This window comes from Lissotriton helveticus, chromosome 11 (genome assembly GCF_964261635.1).
Source record: "Lissotriton helveticus chromosome 11, aLisHel1.1, whole genome shotgun sequence".
NCBI lineage: Eukaryota > Metazoa > Chordata > Amphibia > Caudata > Salamandridae > Lissotriton > Lissotriton helveticus.
This window is the reverse complement of record NC_136072.1, coordinates 580561683-580586283: the sequence shown is the minus strand read 5'-3', so window position 1 is coordinate 580586283 and position 24601 is coordinate 580561683. Positions and strand designations below refer to the sequence as shown.

At 44.9% G+C, this 24601-nt stretch overlaps 1 protein-coding gene across 1 annotated transcript in view; it reads left to right on the top strand.

Moving 5' to 3' along the window:
• The window catches only part of LOC144790741 (uncharacterized), a 61275-nt gene that overhangs the window by 5788 nt on the left and 30886 nt on the right, over window positions 1-24601 (top strand). Inside the window, exon 3 of the mRNA XM_078665451.1 lies at window positions 4541-4668. Coding sequence (XP_078521577.1) covers window positions 4541-4668 — 128 coding nt within the window. The remainder of the gene's footprint in view (window positions 1-4540; window positions 4669-24601) is intronic.

Genomic DNA, 24601 nt, shown 5'->3' with positions numbered 1-24601 from the left:
GGCAAAATGTGCACTATGCAAATGCTCGAAATATAGTTTAACATGCAGATAAACTAAGCTGTCACTGATACATTTGAATAAATATGAAATATGACACAACCTATAGAGCAATGATCCAAATACCAAACATTTAGCTTTGTATCTCAATTTAGGTTTTGAGTTTAGAAAAGGTTGATATATGAAATGTATGATGGGAAGCTTTTAAGTAGATCCTTGGAGTTGATCATCAACATTTATTAGAAGTGAGCAAATAATTCCACCATTATTTTGCTACTAGCAGCCCGTCCCGACGTTGTCCGGGAGCAATCAGACTTCTGGGCCCCCGCCCGCCCCGACATTGTCTCAGGCTTCTTGGCCCCCGCCCTCCCCGACGTTGTCTCAGGCTTCTGGGCCCCCGCACGCCCCGACGTTGTCTCAGGCTTCAGGGCCCCCGCCCGTCCCGACGTTGTCCGTGGGTCCCCCGGAGCGCACCCGCCACTTTCAGGGCCCCTAATGAGCTGCACACGGGCCGCTTCACCTACCTCAGCCGCCGCTCCTCCCCGCCTGTCCGCCGCTCCTCGCCGCTCCTCATCGCTCCTCCCCGCCTGTCCACCGCTCCTCCCCACCTGTCCGCCGCTCCTCACTGCCTGTCCGCCGCTCCTCACCGCTCCTCCCCGCCTGTCAGCCGCTCCTCCCCGCGCTTATGTCTGCCGCTCCTCCTTGCGCTCCTGTACGCCGCTCCTCCCCGCGCTCCTGATGTCAGCACGCACGTCGGGGCCGGCGCTACTTCCAAGGGACTACTTTTTTTTAAATCGTGAATATTTTAAAGAACGTATATATTTTTTTTATTTAGCCTATGTCCATCTGCAGACCCTGACAATTACAACGATGTATCGGGTGTTTGGATTGGCGCTGTGGTTCCCGAGTTTACCCGCCTCAAAGGTTCAAAGTTCTCTCTTTATAATAGTAGTATAGATATCATTTGGTCCCCTTTTCACATATATGTTTTCACCTTTTTGGCCTCGCCCCATTTTTTCGGTACCTACTGGTGGTGAGTCAGGTTAAGCGGATATATTTTGTCAAGTGACCTGGTGTTCACTTCTTAGACAGGACCTACTGTCCCCCCACCTGACCTAATCGTTGCTTTCTTCTTAATGAAATACTTGTCATTTGTCAACCTGGATATACAGGGCCCTCGGGGAGCCACACCTACCTGCACATTGTCTAATGCTGCTTTATCTCACTGCTCTTGTTTTCAGCATCTGTTACCCCTTACACTACTTAACTTCTGTTCTGACAATTTTGACTTGACGCTGTAGTTTAAGCAAGTGCTGTTTCTGAAGGCCCAGATAAAGGGCATTTCCATAGTCCAGTTTGGCCAATGCCAAAGTTGTTACCAATGTTTTTACTGCAGGTGGAGGAATACAAGGTTTCACCTTCTAAATTAGTTTTAGAGTTAAATGTACCTGAGAGGCGACCTTGGTTTGATGTTGGAAGGTGAGACTGTCATCGAAGATGAAGCCTAGACTTTTAGCTTTACGCACTGGGGTGGGAAGTATTCCCATAGCTGGGAGCCACCATTTCTGAGACCAAATGGTGGAGTCTGAGCCCAGCAGAAGCACCTCTGTTTTACTACCAATAAGCTTTAGGCACCTTGCCCGCATCCAGTGATCCATGCAGGTCATACACTGATTAAAGCTGGCCGCCGTTTCTTCCAGATTGCCTGAGATGGATACTACAATCTGGGTATCATCGGTGTAGGACACTAGCGAGAAGCCAAACTGCCTGATGCCGTCAGCTAGGAGGGTGACATACTGATTGAACAGCTTAGGGCTTAAAGATGAGCCCTGCGGTACCCCACAAGGTAGTGAAAAAATGTTTTGAACAAGAATCATCAATCTGAACCTACTGTCGCCTATTGTTAAGGTAGGATTTGATTAAGCTTAGTGCTAAGCTTGACACTCCCAACTTCTGAAGCCTTAGAATGAGGATGTCATGGTTCACGGTGTCAAAGGCCGCTGAAAGATCCAAAAGGATCAAGGCGGCCTTTGCACCGGAAACCAGCATAGAGCGAAGTTCCTCTGCTGCCATGACCAAGGCCGTCTCCGTACGGAGACGGCCTTGGCCATGGCCAGGATGTCGCGTAGGTGAAGAGGGTTGATTCACTTGAGGCTCATTGCCTTTTCCACTGACGAAATCATAGATAGAAAGCACCTTGTCCCTAAAGGAATCTGCGAGTTGATTGCAGAAAGTAACATTTCTATTCAGTGCTAGTGGGGTGGAAAGTGTCACTAATTCCTTTAAAGTTGAGAAAAGTAATTTACTTGAGTTGCCCGCCTGCTCAATTTATCAGAGAAATAGCTGCTTTTTTTCTCCAGAATCATCTTTTTATATTCGGTGACTGACTGTGTATAAACCGTTTTTTTGGCTTCCGTATAAGTTTTTCTCCAGCGCCTTTCAGCTTGTCTGCATAGTTGCTTCTGGATGCGTAGTGAGTCACAGACCAAGGTTCTGATTTCTTCAACCATTTGCTAGTAAATGTTTTTTCTGGAGCTAGAATATTTACTGCGGTTGCTATCCAATTAGTACAAATATTGGTGGATGTATTTACTTCGGGCCTTATTGTTGGTTTAGAGGCAGCTAATGTTATTTGCAGCTGCTGTGGGCTGATTTCCTTCCAATTTCTTCCTTTAAAAGTCCTAAGAGCAGAATGAGGACGAGTAAGATGATAGGACGAGGTAAGTATCAACCGAATGGCCTTATGATCAGAACATGGGATTGGCAACCTCTCCTGCACTTTCAATTGAGGATTAGATATGAATATTCCATCTAGGGTGTGTCCATCCTCGTGGGTAGGATGCTTGATCAGTTGTTCCATCAAGACACTGGCCATCAGCTCTAGAAGTGAGATTGTATATTGGTCATTTATTTTTTCTAAATGGTAGTTGAAGTCACCTAAGATAGAAAATTCCTGAAAGCCAACACTAGACTCGATGATATGACCTTTTGTCTCTACAAACTTGTTCTTAGCCCCTGGTGGTCTATACAGCAGTATGCCGTTAAAAATATAGTTTTCACTGATGGTGATTCCAAATGAAAGCAGTTCACAATCAGAACCGCTGCCTGAAGTAGAGCTTTTCATCGACAAGGTGTCCTTGATAACAATCGCTTTTTCCCCTCCCCGCTTATCCTGTCTGCCATTCCTGATTAATAAGTATCCTTGGGGAATGGCTAATGATAGCTCCGGATCAGATGTTCCATCTGCCCACGTCTCCGTGACAAATGCCATATCTATATTGTGAGCTTCCAGCAGCTCGGCGAATTCCATGTTGTGTTTAATTAAAGAGTGTGTATTCAGGAGTAGGCCCTGGAGGGACTTTTGCAAAACTGTTTCCGGGTAAAGGACTTGATCCGAGTTAAAGTCGCATTTTGTTTTGGTGAAGAGGAACTTCATGTCACACAGAGGGCACACCTTAGGCTCTTTCAAAGGATCGAGTTGCGGAAAGGAATTCTTCATCTGGGGGTTAAGACTTACAAGAGTATCTCTTGTATATTTGAAACTTGGGCCCAAGATCAGTAGGGAACGGACAGGGGGGGGTGGCCCTGGGCCCGATCTAGGCGCGGATGGGCGCAGACGGGCTTTCCTTTGGCGTGCCAGCGGCGTGCCCTCTGTGCATCCTCTCCGGCATGCTGCTTAAATAGCCGTGAGTCAGGCGTCTCGCGCACACATCTGTTGTTTCAAACCCAGAAGTACTAGTCAGGTATGTCCGGTCCCGTAGCCCTCTGCAACAAACGGCACAAGCCACGGCAGAACGGGCGGGGAGGGAAGATCACAACAGCTGCCACCCTGATTAGCAAGCTAATACAAAGTGCCGGTAAGCATGTGGAATGAGGTACAAAAACCAATTACGATCCTAGCAGGTGGAGTAAAAGTCTAAAATGAACACAAAGTGTCAATCTCAATGCGGTTTTTAAAAATAGCAGCAGGGCAAAATGATAGGTGACAAGACCTACCGCTGGTGTTCTCGCGTCCGCGCCGGCATGCTGCTTAAATAGCAGTGAGTCGGGGGTCTCGCGCACACATCAGCTGTTCCAAACCCGCAAGTGCTAGTCAGGTATGTCCGGTCCTTTAGACCTCTGCAACAAACGGCAAAAGCCACGGCGGAACGGGGCAGGGATGGAAGATCACAAAAGCTGTCACCCTGATTAGCAAGCTAAAACGAAGCGCCTGTAAGTTTTGTGGAATGAGGTACAAAAACCAATTATGATCCTAACAGTTGGAGTAAAAGTCTAAAATGAACACAAAGTGTCAATCTCAATGTGGCAAGACCTACCGCTGAATTCCAGATATAATCAATCTGTAAGAAAATAACATGAAACATAATTTGCACAAGCACCAATGCATCTTGGACAAGTGTCCTTTCTTTAGTATTTCATGCAAATTTTGCTGCAAGTTAAAAATATCTTGTGACACTTTTTTCTAAACTTCGAAAAAATGTCAAGTAACCTCTGTTTGGGCATTATTTGTACATGTGTCTGTTTCTCTGGGTTGTCATTACAGTTCGACTGATGGAATCTGACCGGCGCATGGACATAAACATCCTTATGGCTTTTTTGCATACATCTGCTTCTGCAAATTCAAATGAGAACATCTTGTTATGTTGTAAAATCCTGGAACATCGAAAAAAGGTAACTGTGATTCTCCATTGCTTTACCTGGCATTCTAGGGAAGAAGAGGCAATGTGCTTCATTTAAACATGTGGTTGTCTCATGGTATGATATATTATGTATGCGAGAATTTCAGAGTATTATATGATATGGCAGTAGAAGCCTTATCATGGAATACAGTCACAAAAACTGTCTTGGGTCCAGTGAAGCTTGTTTGTATCACCTTTGTTCAACCCTGGGTATCTGGGGCTTCGAGCAGCAAAGCTTGACAAAGGAACTTAGTGTAAATCATTTAAAAGCACCAAACAATGGAATAATAAAGTCACACAAGAGATACAACAATACTTTATGAAAATAGAACATATTTTTATACATTTTTAGAATCCATGTTCATCAAATTTCATTGGAGGTTCCAGAGATATGTATTTTGAAAACAATAAAAAAAACTTTCAATACAACCACAAAACAGCACTGGTCAACAAAAGTTTGTACATTTTTTAATATTTAAAACAGTTAGTTTGCCAACTTCAGCCTGACTTAAGGTCACTTTGGGCAGTGACCTGGCCACCAGACCCTTTTTCAGTTCAGTTCCAGCCCTTAGAAAATAACCACCATAGAGAACAATGAAGTGGTTCCTATGCTGGGGATGCAGGCAGAAAAGATGTTCAAATATCATCCTGGAGCTGTGCAGTCGACAAGGGTGAGCTGTGGGTGATTCCTTGGTGCATGGGTGAGGTGGGACAACTTTGGCCACTGCATGTGAGGTCCCATGACATCCTCTTTGTGACAGTCGAAGGCCAGCAGCGGCTGGGCTGCTGTTCTCCCGACACAGCAATCACTGCGAATATCCTTGGTAGAGGCTAGTGTCCCTCTAAGGCAAGAAATCCTTTGATAGCAGTCCTGGGTCCAGCAGACTCAAGTGCAACTTTTGGCTACATCGGAGATGTCTCTAGGAGCACCCAACAGCAATCAGTGGTGATTCCTCTGAAGATGATACTGCTTTGACGGTTTCGGCTTTCTCAACTTTGGTATCCATGGTGCTGTTCCAGGGGGCCAACCAACTAACCCTTGGAGTCACTGCTTCAATCTGGCTCTGGGATCAATGTTTCCCCAAGCCGGGAGCCGCAGGCACAGTCCAAATTTTACTAGTCCAAAGTGCAGCAGGTACAGTCCTTCCAACAGTGAATCCTCTCTTTGTGCTATTCCAAGGGCAGGAGGACAGTCTTTGTTGGGTTCTTTTTCCAAATCCAATGTGTACTGAGGTTTAGCATGCCAGGGGTGCCTATTTTATCCTGGGAGAGTGCCTGGGGGGACAATGTGGTCACTATCCAATGGGCTTGTAGGCCCACTCCTTTTTTGCGACAAAGTTCAAGTAATGCTTGGCATTTCGCAATCCCAGTGTGCAATATTTTTGCTACTGTCAAGCCCACAGGAAAACAGGGTTGAGGACAGTGTTTTCCTCTCCGTCCCTGCCTCCAACTTGTCTGCAGGAACAAAAGTCATCCTGCTCGGGTGTGTTGTCACCCTTTAAAGGGGGCATTTCCTTTGAGCCTGCCTTTTGGGCTAACACCTCAGTTGGCCTTTCTGGGAGAGGAGGTGACACCTCACTCTGCGGCAACTGCCTTTGTGCTTAAGCCTTGGAGTTGTTCACATGTCTCCCCAGGTGGGCAGAAAGCTGTCTGTTGGCCCGGGCCTGCACAAAGCCACTGGACTAGCTAGGGCACAGAGTGTCAACTTTTTAAAAGCTGCCTAACTTTAACAGTGACATTAATTTCGATTTGGGCATCAAGTTGAATTTGATGTAAGGTAGTCCCATTCAGAAGTTAGCCGGACTAACTTTCCTCATCAAAACAACAACTTTAAGGGTTTTGCTGCTAAGGCTATATAAACTTATATGTCTTGCTTAACAATATACAGCTCCCTGCCATAGGGGTCTATATGGCTTCCTGACGGGGGAATTACATATATCATTAAGGGAACGGGTGGCTTTGCCATTAATGGCAATGCCATAGTAAAACTAGCATTGTGAACACTACCCTTCTAGTCTGCAGTGGGAGGCTGGTAGCCTTCTTGTCTTTTGTCACACTCTGCACCATATACTAGGGACTCACAAGTAAGTTAGTGCTTGCAAATTGGGGTCATCCAATTCAAGAAATCTTTTATAATGGGTCAGTACACTGGCACTGGGGTCAGGTTAACAGGCCTAAGTGCACTGAGTCGAAAAAACAGCAACTAGTACTCAAATAGGGTCAAGAACTGGGATGGGAACATGCAAAAAGCCCGTTTCCTGACAGTGTAGCGTTGTAGTGTGATGTTTTTGGGCCCTAGGGCACTGCAAAGGACTATGTGGTGTGAAGTAGAGTTGTATAAGGTTAGGTTGTCTTGGCTTGTAGTCCAATGCTTTGCTATAGTGTACAGAATAAGTAAGTTAGTGTGGTGTTGCAGTGTTATATCATATTTGTGTGCAGTGTACTATAGTCTTGTGTAGTTTGTCAGTGTCATGCTGTGCTGTAGTGCAGCTATGTGTGTTTTGTGGTGTTATGTTGTAGTATGATGCAGAGATGTATTGTAATTAATTACATCGCTGTGTTGTGTTACAAGTGCCTGGAATGACAGATTTTCATCTAAAGCATCCATTAAGTATACATATTGATATCGTACTTCATGGATGAGTCATTAGAGAAAACAGTATTGTAATCTTTGTTTGAACATTTCAACTCTGTTCGCTCAGAGACTGTGGGAGAAAATGGCAGACACTAACCTCTCACCGAAACATGTCATGGCAAATTCTTTCTTGGAGTGAAGAAAGAACAGTTACACTACAAGTTTGCTGTAAAAATGCTTCAGATCTTGGGGTCTACAACCTAGAACCAGAAAGACTGGATCATGCCAGGTATTCAAGATATCCCTGTAAAACAAATGTACATAACCTCATCGAAATGAAGATCATTTAAACACTCTGGTTAATCCAGAAATGTAACCAGAATCCTGCTTTGAGGGACTTATTGTGAAATATCCTGATCCTGATTACAGCAAATCTGTGAATGGAAAGCTCTCATGTCAGCTACATTTGTCCTTAACAATATTATGTTGAGTGTCATCTAAAGGAGCCGTTTGTGAGACGTAAGAATGCATGGCTAGTTTCTACTCTGGAGAGGGATAATTGAGAAAAATGTGGCACAAGGAAAAGGTCAATAATTACAGGTCAAAAAAGACTATCATCCCTATTCACAAAAGTAGAAATACCTGTAAACGTGCACATTTACTCTTAGACTTTGTAGTAACTTTACTGCTTTTGGCTATTCACCATTTTCACATGTAATGTTACAACACAGTGGAAATGTGCATATCCTCGATCCCTGAAACTAGAGGGTGGAGGCAAATTTATAAGTGACTAGTTGCCACTGGTAACGTTTCACACTTATTTCACCAGGGCAGAGTTCTCCCTATGGTGTAGTATTGGGGATTTTTAATCTTTAAAACAAGTTAATGAAAATATTTTAATGTATTTTATATTTTTTTAAACCTAAAAGAAATTGAAAATAAATTCCTCAGCAATACAATCTTGAAAGTATGTTAAAATATTTACTGTAAATATAATAAGCTAATACAAAATTATTTACTTAAATATTTATTTAAAAAATCAACCAGAAAGTAAAATGTATATTTTTATTTAATCTGAATTAAAAATTACCAATTGTTTGTTGTTAAATGTATTTAAATTATAATAACTGTAATTCGTTTATATATATATATATATATATATATATATATATATATATATATATATATATATATATATATATATATATATATATATATATATATATATATATATATATATATATATATATATCCATACATGTTTCCCACCAGTTCCTCCGAACTCACAACTGGTGTCTCCAATTAGCGGGGGTGTGACCCATTTCATTCAACAACCAAAAAAGCAACTGGAACACTCCCGGGGCTTTCACCATAACTTTATTGGCCACATACGCGTTTCAGCAATCAGCCTTCATCAGTGTGGCAAAAGTAAATGTTCGACATAGGCAGAACCATGAGAATGTAAGCAATTTAATGTCACAATTGACTATTTTCTATCCAATCGGGAGACAGTAGTTGAGCCAGTAGGCAGATGGTGAACAGACATCTCCGTTTGTTATTTTAAGGACTGTGTGACTTGTATGCCCAATGGAAAATTTGAGATGTCATCAGTGATGTCACTGAGCATGTCATGAGTGATGTAATATGTGACGTCATCAGCAGTGCATTGCATGGGCACGAGTTAAAGTTAGGTCTACTGACTATTTCTAAGGTTTTGTACGAGTGAAATCTCCAAATAACTATAACGTCCCTGAAGCCTATGGTATTTTCAGTGTGGGGTCCAACTAGCCCACTCGGTACATCCAGTAAGTGCCACAGTGGAGCTTGCCTCTGATTGGCTGCCAACACTTGTGTTGACAGCCATCTTGTCACTTGGTATGAGGAGGAAGAAAAACTATTAAAAAAGAAGAAAAGGTGGCAGGGTAAAAGCACCCTGACCGCATAGGCCTGATCAGAGGGTCCCACAGGGCCAAAAGAGCATTTTTTTGGGGGGCTGGACTTTCACACCCAGCGTGACTGGCCGAAAATATTTTAAGAAATGAAGCGCGGGAGCCTCATGTATGTGGCGCTCCAGAAGTTGGCAGACCAAAGGGTCCATTAAGGGAATGTAGAGGAGAGGAGATAAAGGGCAGCCTTGCCTAGTCCCCCACAATATAGGGAACAAATCCATGAGGGAGCCATTGACTCCTATGCGTGCCACAGGATTAGGATATAAGAGCATGACCAAGGAGATGAGCGCAGTCGGGATTCCCAGTTTGATCAGAGCTTCTTTCAAGAAGGGCCACTCCAAGGGGTCAAATGTCTTTTCGGCATCCAATAGGGTAACTACAGCAGGTGTTTGGCAGGAGATCCTGTTGACCACTGCAAAGAGATGTGGGGGACTTGTTGTTTGAAAGCTTTATAGAAAGCTCTCATAAGGCCATCAAGGCCAGGGCCATTGGACCTGTCTAAAGAGTCGATCACCTAGGTGACCTCCTCGCAAAAAATCATCTTGCTAAAAAATTGTCATTGGCCATCAGTGGGCCAGACCAATGGCGATCTCCACCAAGTATGATGGGATCTCTGGTGCATTGTCAGGCATGCAGGATGTATAAAGGAGTTCATAATAGCATTGGGACTCTGCCAGAACATCTTCGCCAACAAAAACAGAGGACTCAGAGACGGTGCGCAATTCATTGACATAACTACCTAGGCGATTAGGGTGGATTATCCGCACAAGAGTGCTGTTGGGCGCACCCCCTCACCATAGCACAGAGCCCTAATGTGTTTCCCTAGATATGCGATTTCCCTATCAGCCAGATCGCGAAATTCAGTCAACAATACTAAACGAAGAGGAGGACTTGAAAGCAAAGTGTTTGCAAAAGTCGTTTGCCTCTGCTGGGTTGTCAAAGGAGCGAGGCTTCCCATTGACCTCAACTCATAGCCAGGCAGGGTAGAGCATATCATATTTAAAGCCCAACTTGCGGAGAGAGTTCTTAACATCGTTGAATTTCCACCACTTTCAAAACCTTCAAGGTGGGGAGTCATACCCTGGGTAAGGTCCCAGCTTTCTCTTACCTGCTGGTGCTATTTGATGCTAATATGAGTTTTAAACCTCTAGTTGAGGGTAAGACTTGTGATTTGGTCAAGACCACAGGGACTGTAGTTAGCATTGCACAGAGGTTGGGCTCATGGTGACTGGACCCTTTAGTTACGTTTTTTAGTCCAAGTGCATCTCCAAGGAGCTATATGACAGTGATGTATGGGGTTACATGATGGTCGATAAAATTGAACTCACAGAAAATACATTTTAAGGTGTATTCTGCGGGTCCACAAAGTACCCCAGCTTTTTTTGTTCGTCAGGAACTTTGTTTTAGATACATTGGTGAAATTGTTGCTCTCAGACCCTTGCTGTGCTGGATCAAGATATAGACTGGGGAGGGATGCCAACTAAATAGACTGATTTTGTCTGATTGTCTGACCCTTGACAACATGCATCAAATCCCTTGGATTGCTTATGCGAAGGCAGCTTTTAACAACATGGGTTGGGTGAACATATACTGCAAATATTACTCCCCGTACCCCCTGGAACTCAAAAGAGTGAGAGACTTGTTTCTCAAAAGTCCCTTATTACAACATGAACAGATAGAGCTTGTGAAACCCATTGTATAGGGGCATTTATTTTTAAAAACTGTTCAGGGCATGGAGCTTTCCTTTCTCTCATATCTAATGAAAGGTATAGATTTCTGTTGGTACGATTCAAGGTTAACGTGCTACATCATCTTTTGGCCACATCTAGTGGTCAGTCTCTTTCAGGCACTTAGGGCCCTGTGGATGCAACAATAGGTCTCCACAGGCTACCCTACATTTTGTTTTGCAAATATTTGAGCTTCCCTAGGAAGCAGTTCCTTTTCCCGTTACTGAAAGTTCTGAACTTCTCACAAGGATACCTGGCACTTATGTATCTGCAGCTCCTGATGATCAAGCATTATCTTTTTGCTGTTTCATGCTTTCTACATGCTGCTTTGAGATCAAGACAATCTAGACCTGATTAACCTTGATGTGATGCATGAGATTATATAATGTATTGTTACTGTTGACACATTCGTATTTCTTTAAAAAATGTTACGCCTACTAGTTTTTACTATTTTATAAACATATGATTTTATGTTCTTGTATGGTTGTGATTATAGCCCAATAAATATTTGTATGCTGACAATATGTATATATGGATGTATGCCATGTTACCTACTGACGGACGCCAGTAGGTAGTTATAGTTTGGACAATTGGACCATGTTTCCATAGGAAAAGGGTTTTGGAACTTGTTTGTATCTTTGGCGTAGTTTAACGAATCTTCGCTATGTGGGTGTGTGAGTGGCTTTATTGATGAGTAAGTGGTTGTGTGAGTACTTGTATGGGTCTGTGAGTTAATGTGTGAGTGTGTGAGTGGGTGCATGAGAGGTTATATAGGAGTGTGAGAGGGTGTGTGAGTAGTTCTGTGGATAATGTCATTAGTGATGACCTCAGTGATGTCACTGACCATGTCATGAGTGATGTAATATGTGAGGTAATAAACAGTGCATTGGGGGCCCGTAAGTTATAGTTAGATCAGATTTTGTATAAGTGGAATCTGAGCCTAACTATAACGTCCCTTTACCCTTTGTTTTTATGGTGAATAATAGATCTATCTATAGATCTATCCACTCTCCATATTCAGTTGAGCAACAAAAAATGGCCAGAGACACTGCACGGCTTGAAATCTGAAGAGACAACCATTGCAAGAAGGACTGAGAGTATAGGGATCCTTTGTTTGTTTATTTACATATATTTTTAAATCACCTACTGGCAGTTGCCATTAGGTAGGAGGACCCAAAACAACTTTTCCTCATGTAATTTCCCATAGGAATTTTGAACGTGACTATAACCCGAACTGCTGAATGGAATTACACCAAATTTGGCAGAAAGCATGCTCTCGTAATTTGGTTTAAATCTGTTCAGCAGTTTTTAAGTAAAACAAATATATATGTATATATAGAGACGCAGAGGGTCTGCAGATCCGACAGTTCTCATAGTGAGATCTAATTGGCTGCCAACACTTCTACTAGAAAGTAGTGGTAGACATCTTGGGACTCAGGACTTGGCCCGACTCACAAAAAAACTGGGAAAATGCAATGGGGCAGGGTAGGAATACTCTGACCCCCTAGGACTGGTTGCAAGGGGGCCCCAGGTAACCGAGTCAGGGCAAAAATGTTTAGATTTACATTTTTCTCTGATTTTCCAGAGGATTTGTGGCCAACTCAAAAAAATAAACAAGTACAGTCTCATGTGCTTGTTTTCTTTAATTCCACGGACGGGTAAGGTCCCGTGTTTTTTTTTTTACAGAGTTTTATATAGCGCGAACTTGACCTGTATTACTTGACGGCATATTCATTTTTGTATATGCATATAGGTCAGGGGCATACGTGGCCCACTTCCCAAGGATGAGCCAACCCTGATGTCCCCATTTCCCGGGGCCCAGCTTTATAAAATATTGAGAGGGCAGCACGTAGGCCCCTTACCGTTTTCAGCCTCGGACCCCATCTTCTCGGGTACAGATATATGTAAGAAGGGTGAGGGGGGCACGCAGACCCCCTCCCCGGGCTGATTTAAGCCCTGGGGACCCCATTCCCCATGGTCCGGCCCTGTTACTAATGGGGAGTAACTATACCTTGTGCCCTAAGGCAACTATAACTTGCAAGGTCACCATGCACCTCACATTTTACTTCACTCGTGACATCTTCTGTGACATTATTGATAATAGCAGTGCAACTTTTTCTTCCAAATATTTGATGAGATAACAGTTCATGGCGGGGTTGAGTTATAGTTACTTGAGATAACTCTAGCTATAACTGCTGAATTTCTATGGTTTTGAGTGTGGAAAATCTGAACCTAACTGCAACCTCCCTATAACCTTTGGTTTTTAATGAATATATATACCCAATCTACCTTTCCCTAAAGCTCTCCCATTTAGTAATAACTATTCCCTGTTTTCCAGCCACTCACTCCCATCCCTCCCACGGGTAGTACACAATTATATAGTTGTATGTGTGGGGCAAAGATCTCGTAGTAAAGATAAGAGAGGTGGGGGCAGAGGTCTTCAGACAAAGGTTTTGGGATAAGCATTTTGCAGTATGTTGCAGTTTGTGAATACGTTCCTGATTGACTCTGTTAATCACATGTATGAAATGTACTTTTTCTTCCAGTTAACACTCATGCAGGAACTAGCCATTGTACATTGTATGTATACTACCATCACTCAAAGGGAGGTGACAATGAGCAACATGTTGGTGACTGCTGACACTCTGGATAGCATCTTGACGGACTCGGTAAGTAACAGGTTCTCACCGACAGATGGTGATCGTTCACTCAGTCTTGGAAAACCTCAGAACCTTCAGGGCAAAGCAGAATTACTTCTGATCATTCAGTCAGAACTTTGGTATTCCAGATAGTTCCATCATGATCTGCAGCCGGTATGGAAACTAGCAGTGTTGCGATTGAATGGTTAACAAGGTTATACAGATGGCTCTCTCAGAGTATCTGAAAAAAGTTGCACAGGATGATTAACTTGTCGCCACAATGGATGTGAGTAGAGAGCCTGGCAGAAGTAGTGCATGGGAGACGCAACGAGGCACAAAAAAAACCAAGATATTACTGACATGAAAAAGTCTAATCAGTTACCCAAAGGAAATCGAAGGGATTTTGTTGGATTGGGGATATAACTGGAGCTACAAGAAATATAGCAGCTCTTATAACGAGAACACTGTCTTAGTTTTACAGTGGGTGGGAATGTAGAAATCAACAGAACTAATATCAGAATATTACATATAGAATATCATTTGACAGAGGCAAGATGGCGGCCGCCAGCTCAGTCATGTGAGATGGTAGCTCCTGTCCTCCTACACCCATGAGGAAGATGTGCTGTGGATAGTGAGAGGACGAGAGGGTGAAAGTGGGTCTGAGCACTTACCGAGGTGTGCGAAGCTTAATCCTGGTACTATTGGCATGTTCAGGTTTGCTGCGACAGCTATTTTTCATTAGCTCAGCAAAATCCGATTTGGATACATTGTAGCCACAAGGGGCCGAGCGTAGACGCCGAGCCGAGAAGCAGCAACTGTTGCAGGCAAAACTACTGGAGAGTTGAGAACAGGATATCGCAGAACACCGATAATGCCGCCTAAAGGAGCTAGAGGGAAAGCCCAGGCCCTGGCTGATGGTGATACCACTGCTGCTACAGTGGCAGCCGTTGGAACTGTCTCCGGAACGGTAGGAAAAAACGCGGAGCCGCTGAGCGGTAAGAAAGCCTCTAATCTCAATGGTAAAACAAGTAAGGGCGAGAGCTGTGCCCGTGGTAACTCCACGGGCATGGTCAGTCCTGCGAAATGCACTATCCCGCAAATGTTCTCACAAGGCAAAGGTGGGAAGAGTGGGAAAATGGGGATCCAGGGTATTCCGTATCCCCAAACAGACAAGCTCCTAGGAACATTGGGTGTTGAAGCTGTTGTTGGTCCCCCCGGTCATCATGAAGGAGAGTTCAGGTGCTCAGCAGATTTCTCTGTATGACGCTGTTGCCGTGGACAATTTAACATCTGGCAGCAATATGGATCTGGCTAACGGCGCTGGTAAAAAGGATGGGCGCAATCCTGCAGGAGTGAACAACAGTGAGGTGAACCCCTGGAACTGGGTTGCCAAGATACTGAACCAGTTGTACCACAGAAGCTTTGTAATGATAATAACATTGTGGTTAGAAGCGAAAATGTCTCGGTTGGCTTGGCTGGGGCTCTTAATGGGACAGAGTCACTCAGTCTAGATTCACTAATGAAGGAGGCGGAGTTGGTGGATCTTGTGTCATTATCAGATCATTCGGATATATCCAGTGAGGAGATGATGAGAAATGGTAAAACGCCTATGGCTCTACATTGGGATGAGCTGAGTGAGCATAGTATTACACCCCCTGAGGATATGGGAAGGGATTCATCGGAGGTGCGAAGAACACTAGAGCCATCAGAAGAGGTATCCTTGAGTCTTATATATCAAACGGTAATGACTCACAGGGAGGAAACGCGATTAGAAAGCCAAAGGACACAGAATGTCTGTCGTAAATTACAAAATTCAGTACGGCGCATCGCCAAGACTTGCTCAGAGTTTACTGCAAGAATTACCGAGGCAGAAGCCTGTATTTCGTATTTGGAGGATAAACTAGCTTCACAAAAGACGATGAATGAGACTTTATGTGCAGTGAAGGATGATATGCTATGGAAACTTATTGATTTGGAGAACAGAGCTCGGCGGAACAATCTGCGAGTCTTTCAAATTCCTGAGGGGGTTGAAGCAGGACAGGACCCTCGTAAATGTATTATTGAATTGTTTACTGAGGCGTTTCCAGAATGAACTCAATGGGACTGGCAGACAGAGGATTCAGAGGGCTCACCGTTTTCCCTTTTCTGTCCGGGCCCAGCCAGGTCAGTCGGCAGAAGTGGCTAAACCAAGGCCCATGCTGATTTCATTTAACAACTTTTTGGCACGAGAAGCAGTTTCTGATCTGTCCCGCCCCAACAGGAAAAGAGTTGGCAAGGGGGTTACATTTTTTGTTAGGCCAGATTACGGCCATCAGACGGTAGAGAAACGATGGTAATTACCTCAGCTTATTCTACCATTTCAAACTAAGGGGGCCCAAGCTTTCTTACTACAACCAGCCAAACTTAAAACCATCCATAAAGGGAATACTAGGTTTTTCACCTCTGAAATTTTGGCGAAAGAGTTTCTGCAAACCCTCAAAGAAGGATAAGCAGGGATTAGGTTTATAGAATTATTATCAAATTTGCAGCTTCTTTTTGTGCTCTTATGCTTACTTATTTGCATAACTCTTGTTTATGAAGTTGTATACCCCCCAGCTGTTGCAACAGGTTATGTCATGGGGGAAGAGAATGAGTATGCGTACTGTCTGTGGCCTATTGATCAGTAGGTTAATGATTTTTTTTGTTAGGTTCAATTGTTGAGGGACTTCACAGGTGTGGGAGGCACTTTTGGGTGTAGGGAGCATGTCACCGCTAGGACTAACAGTCCTAAAGCCTCGAGGTAGTGGGCCTGTGGGGTGTGCTGTTGGGGTGGTGTTGGGGGGGGAGGGTGGTGGAGAGGGGAAGGAGGAGGGTGGGGGTAAAAGTAAAATAAAAAGGAAGATTCATAGCAGCAAAGAAAAGTACAGAGGGTTAAAAAGATTCGCGTATAGGCCTGTAGGTATGGCAACCTTGAATTCATGGAAAATTTAGGCCTTCGAATATGCACACTGAATGTGTGCGGGTTAAATAATCATAATAAAAGGCAGAGGGTCTCCAGAGAGCTTCGGGTGATTCAGCCCGATGTGGTGTATCTGCAAGAGACGCATATTCCATGGGCAAGACATAAGGTTTTAGCAGAAATAGGCTACACAGTATTAGAAACCTCAAGGCAGTCAAGCATGATAAGAGGGGCGGTGACTTTAGCAAGACCTTTTATTCAAGCTACTGGGCATATTTTGGCAGATATGTTTGGACGTTGGGCCATTGTGGAATGTAGGACAGGGGGGGTTATATTTACCCTCTGTACAATATACGGCTCTAACCTTGATGAAGCCCCAATATTGGAATATTTGAATGGGGAGCTTACTACATGGCCCATTCTGTTATTCTTGTGTGGGGATCTTAATATAAAGTTGACCTCTGAAGAATTTCAAAGTTGGGGGCGAAACTATAAAGATAGAAAACCCCGGATCAGGAAGGCTCTATTTCAATTACTAACTGATCATGGGCTATTGGATGTGTGGAACAGCTTGCATAGGCAAGACCCAGGATATACATTTTATTCACAGCCCCACAACAGGCTTGTACGTCTTGATTATTGTTTTGTACCTACATCAGTGTTAACTGGGCTGAAAATCTGTGTATACCCATGGGTGACCTTGGACCATGCACTTGTGGTAGTTGAAATCCCGGCACTTGCTCGGTGTGCAGCCCCGAGAACGTTTACATTTGACAGGAAGCATTTGATGGATGAAAAATTTATTGAGCACATGAAGGTGTGGATAAAGGAATGTTTGCAAATTAATAGACACTCCGCGTCCTGAGGGACTGTATGGAATACATCCAAAGCTGGATTTAGAGGGGAAACACAGAGCCTTGGGTATTTAAAATGTAAAATAGCGAAACACGCATTGCAGGTTTTATATGATGAGCTTAAGATTGTCGAAGAGGAATTAGTTAGGGATTAGCTGCAGGATATAACACCTCACCACTTCAGAATAATCTAGCGAGTTGTAAGGCCAAAATTAATCTTGAATGGAGCAAGGAGAGCGCCATAAAATATCAAACATATAGAAAAGAGTGTCATTAGTATGGCGAGGCCAGGGGCCGATATTTAGCCTAGAAATTGCAAATATAAGAGGAAGAACAAAGAACGACTGAGGTTATTGTGTCTGATCCCTAGGAAATTCTTAAAGTGTTTCATGATTTTTATACAGAATTATATACAGAGAACGATACTGGGGGCCTTTCTCTGATGGATATGGGACTTCCAGCCACTTTATGGGGCCAATTGGCTCAAACGGACGTTGAACCTATTAGGTTGGGGGAATTAGAGCAGGCCATAAATTCTCTTGCAGTAGGGAAAGCTGCGGGACCAGACAGACCCCCCTTGGAAGTATTTAAGATCTTTTTTCAGGAGATAAAAAATGATATGCTTAAAGTTTATCAAACTTCACAAAAAGGGGAGATTCCACGAACCTGGTCCGAGGCTAATATTTGTTTTTTGAAGAAAAAGGGAAAACCATCTGAATTACCGGGGTCTTATCGTCCAATCTCTCTTCTTAATGCCGACGGTAAAATCTATGCAAAAGTCTTGGCCACACGGTAGGCAAAAATTATACCATCAATAGTATTGTTAAAACAACACAGCTTTATACCTGGGAGAGGGACGGTAGACCATGTGCGTAGAGTAATTACTCTCCTCGATATCGCACAGGTAGAATCTCGAGAACTTGGCCTGATTTTACTCAATGCCGAAAAGGCATTCAACTGGGTTTCGTGGCATTTCCTCTGATGGGGACTGCAACAAATGGGTTTCGGGCAGGGCTATATGCGTGTTTTAAACGCCCTTTATCATCTCCCCTCAGTGAAAATGTGCTCAATGGGATATCACTCAGAGACCATCGCGATTTCTAGAGGCACGCGACGAGGCTGTCCTTGTTCACCACTTTTATTTGCGCTGTATATTATCCCTTTTATTCTTATGCTAGATTTAAGTAGAAAGATTTTGCCTTGTATAGTACAACAAGAACAGTATCCCTGGCGGAGACTTTTGGGGCAGTTTCTGGGTATAAACTTCATACTGCTAAAACCCAAATTTTATGTTCAAGTCAAGCAATGCATGGGGATTCTAGGTGTGTTAAGGAAGCTACCTATCTGTGTATTACGATCCGTACCTCTGTTAAAGAGATCGTTGAGGTTAATTGGGGAGTAAAACGCTCACTTAAATGGTAGGAGAATCTCCATCTGTCATTAGTGGCAGAGCTAACGTTCTGAAAATGAATGTCTTACCGCGAGTTATGTATTTTTTTAGGGCTGTGCCCCTAGAGGTATCCCATAAACAAATTCAAAATTCACATATTTACAATCTCTCTGTACTAAGTTTATGTGGGCCCCTTGGAAACCTCGTAGGGCTGCTCGATATATGACTCCTTCTCGAGAAAGAGGAGGATGGTCTATCCCTGACTTTGCTTTGTATTACTATTCCTGTATTTTGGTTAATGCACGTATTTTACGTACTGGAGAAGAGATTAGTAATCTGGCCAAAGCCCCCTCAATTTATCAGATGATTCTAGGGTCGAAGGTCAAGCATTGCCTAATCAAAAGAGTGGACAGCAGTTATTTTAAAAGAACGCACTTCAAGGTATTAAATGCTGTGTTTAAAGTCTGGAAGACTACGGAAAAGCTTCGAGATTCCAGTACTTTCCATGTATACCCCCACTAATGCCACAGGAGTGCTGCCCCCGATCTTCTGGGACCAGGTGGCCTTAGGCTTGAGAAGGAAGGGGATTACCTGACTTGGCGACTTATATCATGATGATGGGTGATTACACTTATTTGCGGAGTTGGCGGATAAATTCCATCTACCCACAACTCAATTTTTAAATACTTACAAGTAAGGGACTTTAGACAGCAGGGAAACATCGAGCTAATTTATAAAACACTGTTAGAGGGCAGAACGGATGATCTAGCAAAATATAATATGAAACGGAGAACTTGGTTGGGGAACCCCGAAATCTCATTGGAAAAATCCATTGATTTGGCAGGGAGGATCTTTCCTGCAGCCAGCCTTAAAAGTCAACATTATAAAATGTTATTCAATTTGTATCATACCCCTCTTAAAATGATGAAGTGGGGGGGTCTGCATGGTGGGAAGTGTTGCCGCTGTGGAAAGGATAGTGCAGACATTGTGCACGTGTTTTTTGCATGTGCGGTATTGGGCTCTCTGATAGAATCTATAGAGAGGTTTTTGTCAGAAATAACTGGGGACTGTGTTAACATTTCTCAGTCTATGATGTTGCTCGGTATTGGGGAAGATTTCCACCAGGGGCAGCTACTATATGAACACCGTTATCCTAGTTTTATGGCCACGGTGGTTGCTCAGTTGGCAATTGCCTCACTTTGGCTACGGCAAGAGGCTCCGCCCTTTGAGATGTGGCGGGCCAAGTTTCTCAATGAGTACCACATGGAATACAGTTTATATGCTGTTAAAGGATATAGAAAAGGGAGATTAGCGTTAATGATTTGGGGGTGGTGAGGGAGTATATGGCGGGGTAATTAAGTCTATTATGTATCATATAGTTTGTACCTCATGTTAACTTTATGTCGAGGCCATTGGTTAGGATTGGGGCTTAAAATGGGCAATGATGGATGTTTTGATGTATGTGTTCAGTTATGTATTATTTATTTTGCTGCTATGGAATTCCAATAAAATTAAAAAATAGTCGATCATTTCACATAAATATCATGTCCTAAATGTGGCAATAACGTTTATGAACAATGTCTAGTACAGAGTATTATTTCAGTCAATATTCTGACCATGCTATTCAGGTACAACACCTTCAATAGAATTTGACAAAGGATGACAGATTTAATAAAATAAGGGCTGTTAGCAAGAAATTCATTAGCGCTCAGACAGGCTGATGTACCGTATGAAAATCCAGTATGTATGGCTACATGTTGACCTTGCACTTGGGGCCGTTCATTGAAGGCAGAGCAGAAAAACTCTATGTACAGTACTGCATTGACACCAGCTGCAACTGTGTCATAACATTATGTCACATGGACCTATATGATAGATTAGGTGCTAGTTCAGCTGTGTCTGCAGCAAGAAGTTATATTTGATTTCACAGAGTTTGAAATTCAGCCATAGTATTTCTATTTCAATTAAACTGCAAACACTTAACGTAACACTGAATCCATACAAATTATTTTTACAATGGCCGTATTAACTAAGTAAGTTTAAGTATGTCAGTTTTATTTGTAAAGTGCATAGTTAATTAAAACCATTGCACAGATAAAAAAGTAATTAACTATAAAATATGGCATGTTCCAAACAGTTTTGTTATGTACACACCGGTTTCTCATGTATTTCCATTAAGAATTCTTTAGGAAGGAGTAAAATGCAATGTGCTGATCATTTTAACTACCATCTTTGATACTATTGTGGGTGCAATATTAAATTATTCCCTTTTAAAAGTTTTAGTAAGGAGTTTCTCTGCTGTTAGCACTCAAAAGACAACAGTTAATTTTTTGTTATCTAGTGTTTGAATGTTATGTTTTTTATCATTCCAGGTCCTTTAGTTTGGTGTAGTGGTACTTTAGAGTTGATAGTGATGAATTATTATATTGATATTAAGGAGTGCCCTGAGGAAGAAAGAAATAGTGTGCCTTAAATGGTCTGCCTGTAGAAAATGAGTGTACTGAACAACATTATGCAATGCACATTAGGGTAAGCATGACACTCTCATACTTTTGTAGGGATATCTGACACCACCAGCTAAACTATAACCTGCATCTACACTGCACTTCCATACCACACCTTCACTACCTACATCGTACATGAAACCTACATCCCAATGTTTGCTGTTCTACACTCCTGCATCAAAAAATAAATCAATTACAACTAGCTAGCATATACTTCCTTCCCCATCACATGCAGCCTAGAGTTCATTTAGCACTCTTTAAATCAGGAGTCTCGAAGATGGGCGTGGCCAAGATGGCGCATGAGTAGGACGCGCTTTTCGGTCCCTCCGGCGCCGTTCCTATCACAGCTTTGAATAGCTCCCCGCAGGGTGCCCATCTGCAGTCCGGGTTGGGTGTCGAGAGCCCAGAAGCACCTTGGAGATCCAGGCGGCGCCGGTTTCCGGACCCGACAGCTTTCACCGGAGCGGCGGAGAGGTGCGGCCTGTGCGATCTGCGCATCCCCGGGGTCGCGTGACAGCAGGGCGGAGCCTGTGGTGCTTCTGATGGGGCGGCCGGCGCTCCGGTGACAGGGAATACAGACTTGGCGCCTCCGCCCCCGCCCAGTCACTACAGGAGACGGCGAGGGCAGCTTAGCATCGCGGACGTGCAGCGGGGCGCCCGGGGGTGGCCGACGGCCCTCTTCCACAGTCCTGCAGAGGCGGGGTTCCGACCCGGCAGAGCAGAGGGCGGCCGGCGGGACGACCCCCCCTCCCTTTTCTTGGTCCGCGACTCGGCGGACGGTGCTTGCACTTCACTGGGTCGGGGCCCGGAGACCTGCCAGCTGGGGCGCCGGTGGCGCGCGGGGCACCCAAGAACTCTGACCGCGGGGCCTGCGCGGGGACCACAGTGGGGCATCACCGGATGGCGCAAGGGAGAGGTGAGGCCTACGGGATCTAGGGCGATTGCATTGCGCCTGGGGCTGGAGACCTATGAAGCGCGTCCCTGACCCGATCCAAAGCGGGAGGTGTAAGGCCTAGTGTTGCGGCCTGATTCCACGCTGGTTGTGAGGCAGCCTGCATTCCGGAGCCGCCTCCTCCCCCCCACATTGGCCTTTTGCGGAACGGAGCGGCGTGGATCTGAACTACGCCGACACCATGGAGGTGGATTGCGACGACCTGTGACGTCGGCGCGTGGACCCCAGCAGCCGCTTCCACCCCATGCGGACCGATATTGGCGCTTGAAGTGTAGTGTCGAGATACACTGCGAGGACACGGGGACGGACCTTGGGTCACCTCACGTTAGCTCCCATCAGGAAGCGGCAACATGGTGTCGACTAAGCCCAAAAAGGAAAAGCTGCCGAAAGAAAGCACCCAGAAAGGCACACAGCCGTCAACGTCACTGGTTAGTGATAAATCCCCAAGCCGCGACGACCCTGACACGCCAGCCACCAAAGCCTTTATGTTGGAGCTTTTTACTGCGATTAAGGAGGACATTACTGAGCTACGCTCCCAGCTAGCGTCGGACCTGAGGGAGATGTGACGTGATGTGGATGCGGTGGGGGAGTGGGTCGCGACACTGGAGGAGCATGACCTGAGCACCGCGGAAGATGTGCACCAACTACAGCAAGATGTTTTACGCCTCACGGAACAGAACCTTGACCTCCAAGCGCACACGGAAGACTTGGAGAACAGGTCTCGTAATAACATTCGGATACGGGCGGTGCCGTGAAGGGAGAGGGGACAGACCTGCGAGACTGCGTGGAGGCGCTCTTCCGGCACGCCCTGAACGATGAGGAGGTACGAGAAATCAAGATGGACAGAGTGCACCGAGTTGGCCTTCTGAGGGGTCCCAAGGCTCCGCCTCCAGACATTTTGGTTTGTGTCCATGACTATCAGCTCGAAGAAAGAATTTTGAAGGAGGCGCGCGATCACTCCCCCCTAAAATTTCGTGATCATCGGCCTGTGCTGTACCAAGACCTTGCAGCCTCCACCCTGGCCATACACAGGACCTTCCGGCCAGTCACTACCTTCCTACGAGAGCAAGGGATACCCTACTCGTGGGGGCATCCGTTCAGACTTATATTTAAATGGAAGTCCAAACTTATTCAGGTTCGGTCACTGGAGGCGGCCTGCGAACTCTTGGGATTGGACCCAGCTAACAACCCGACTGACACCAATGTCTCCCCTTACCGGCAACGGCACCGTTCCCAAGAATGGCAGAAGGTTGGCGAACAGGCAACAGCAGAGAGGCCGGATCTTTCGGATACCTTGCGCGAAAGGGAGGCAGCAGTGGCGTCCGTGGCCAGGGTGACAGAGGCCAAAACAGACGCGTGAGGACACCGTCTTGAGCACACATCCTGTGGGCGGTTGAAAGGTGCCAACGGGAACCAACCGTTGGTTCCAGAAGAAGACCCTGCTGGGCGTCAGGGGTGAACGGATGAGAATCGTCTGTTCCACCTATGGGCGTCTTTCTTCCTGTTTCACCAATCATCCTCGGATGATGGACAATAAGTATGTTTCGATTTGTTGGTTTTCTTATGGTTTTATTTCTCTTATTTTCAGGGGCTCTGTTGGGGAGGGGGGAGGGTGTGGGGGGGTCGGCAGGTTCCAGGTCCGGGGACGCTTTTAATGCTGCATTGGGTGACCCCCATTCCTAAAGGTAGGGAACGTGAGTTACGACACTTCCTGCTCAGCAGACAACGTCAAGCAGGGAGGCTTTGGCTAACTAGTGACACAGCAATTAGGGGGGCTCCAGTTCCCTGTAGAATGTCCCATGCCCCTGACTGAATTGAGGATCCTCATGCTGAATGTGCGAGGACTTAACAACCTGGTGAAACGGAAGGCGATACTCTCCCTTCTGGAAGCATCCAAAGCAGGCATTTGTCTGCTGCAGGAAACCCACCTTTTACAGAAAGATTGCTCCAGTATGCGGTCTCGCTGCTTTCCGCACCAATTCTACTCCTCATCTCCCACTAAGACGGCCGGTGTGGCGATACTAGTGGCCCAACGATTCAGGGGGAAGGTGCTGCAGAAGGGGGTGGAAATGAAGGGGCGGCTGTTGTCCTATAGATTCTCCCTAGGGGGTCCACTTTTTCGGTATGCTCTATCTATGCCCTGAATGAAGGCCAAGAGAGGTTCTTACATACAGCCCTTACGGAGGTTGCCGGATTGCCTGACCGCCATGTCCTGGTGGGTGGGGATTTGAATCTGGTAATTGACACTTTGCAGGACAGGTCAGGGCAGCGCTCTTTGCAGGCCGGTACACTCTCTGTAGAGGGGTTCACTAGACTAAGGGACATGGGTATGGTGGATTTGTGGCGCAGCTTTCACCCGGGTGAGAGGGGATATACATACTACTCCAATGGTCACAA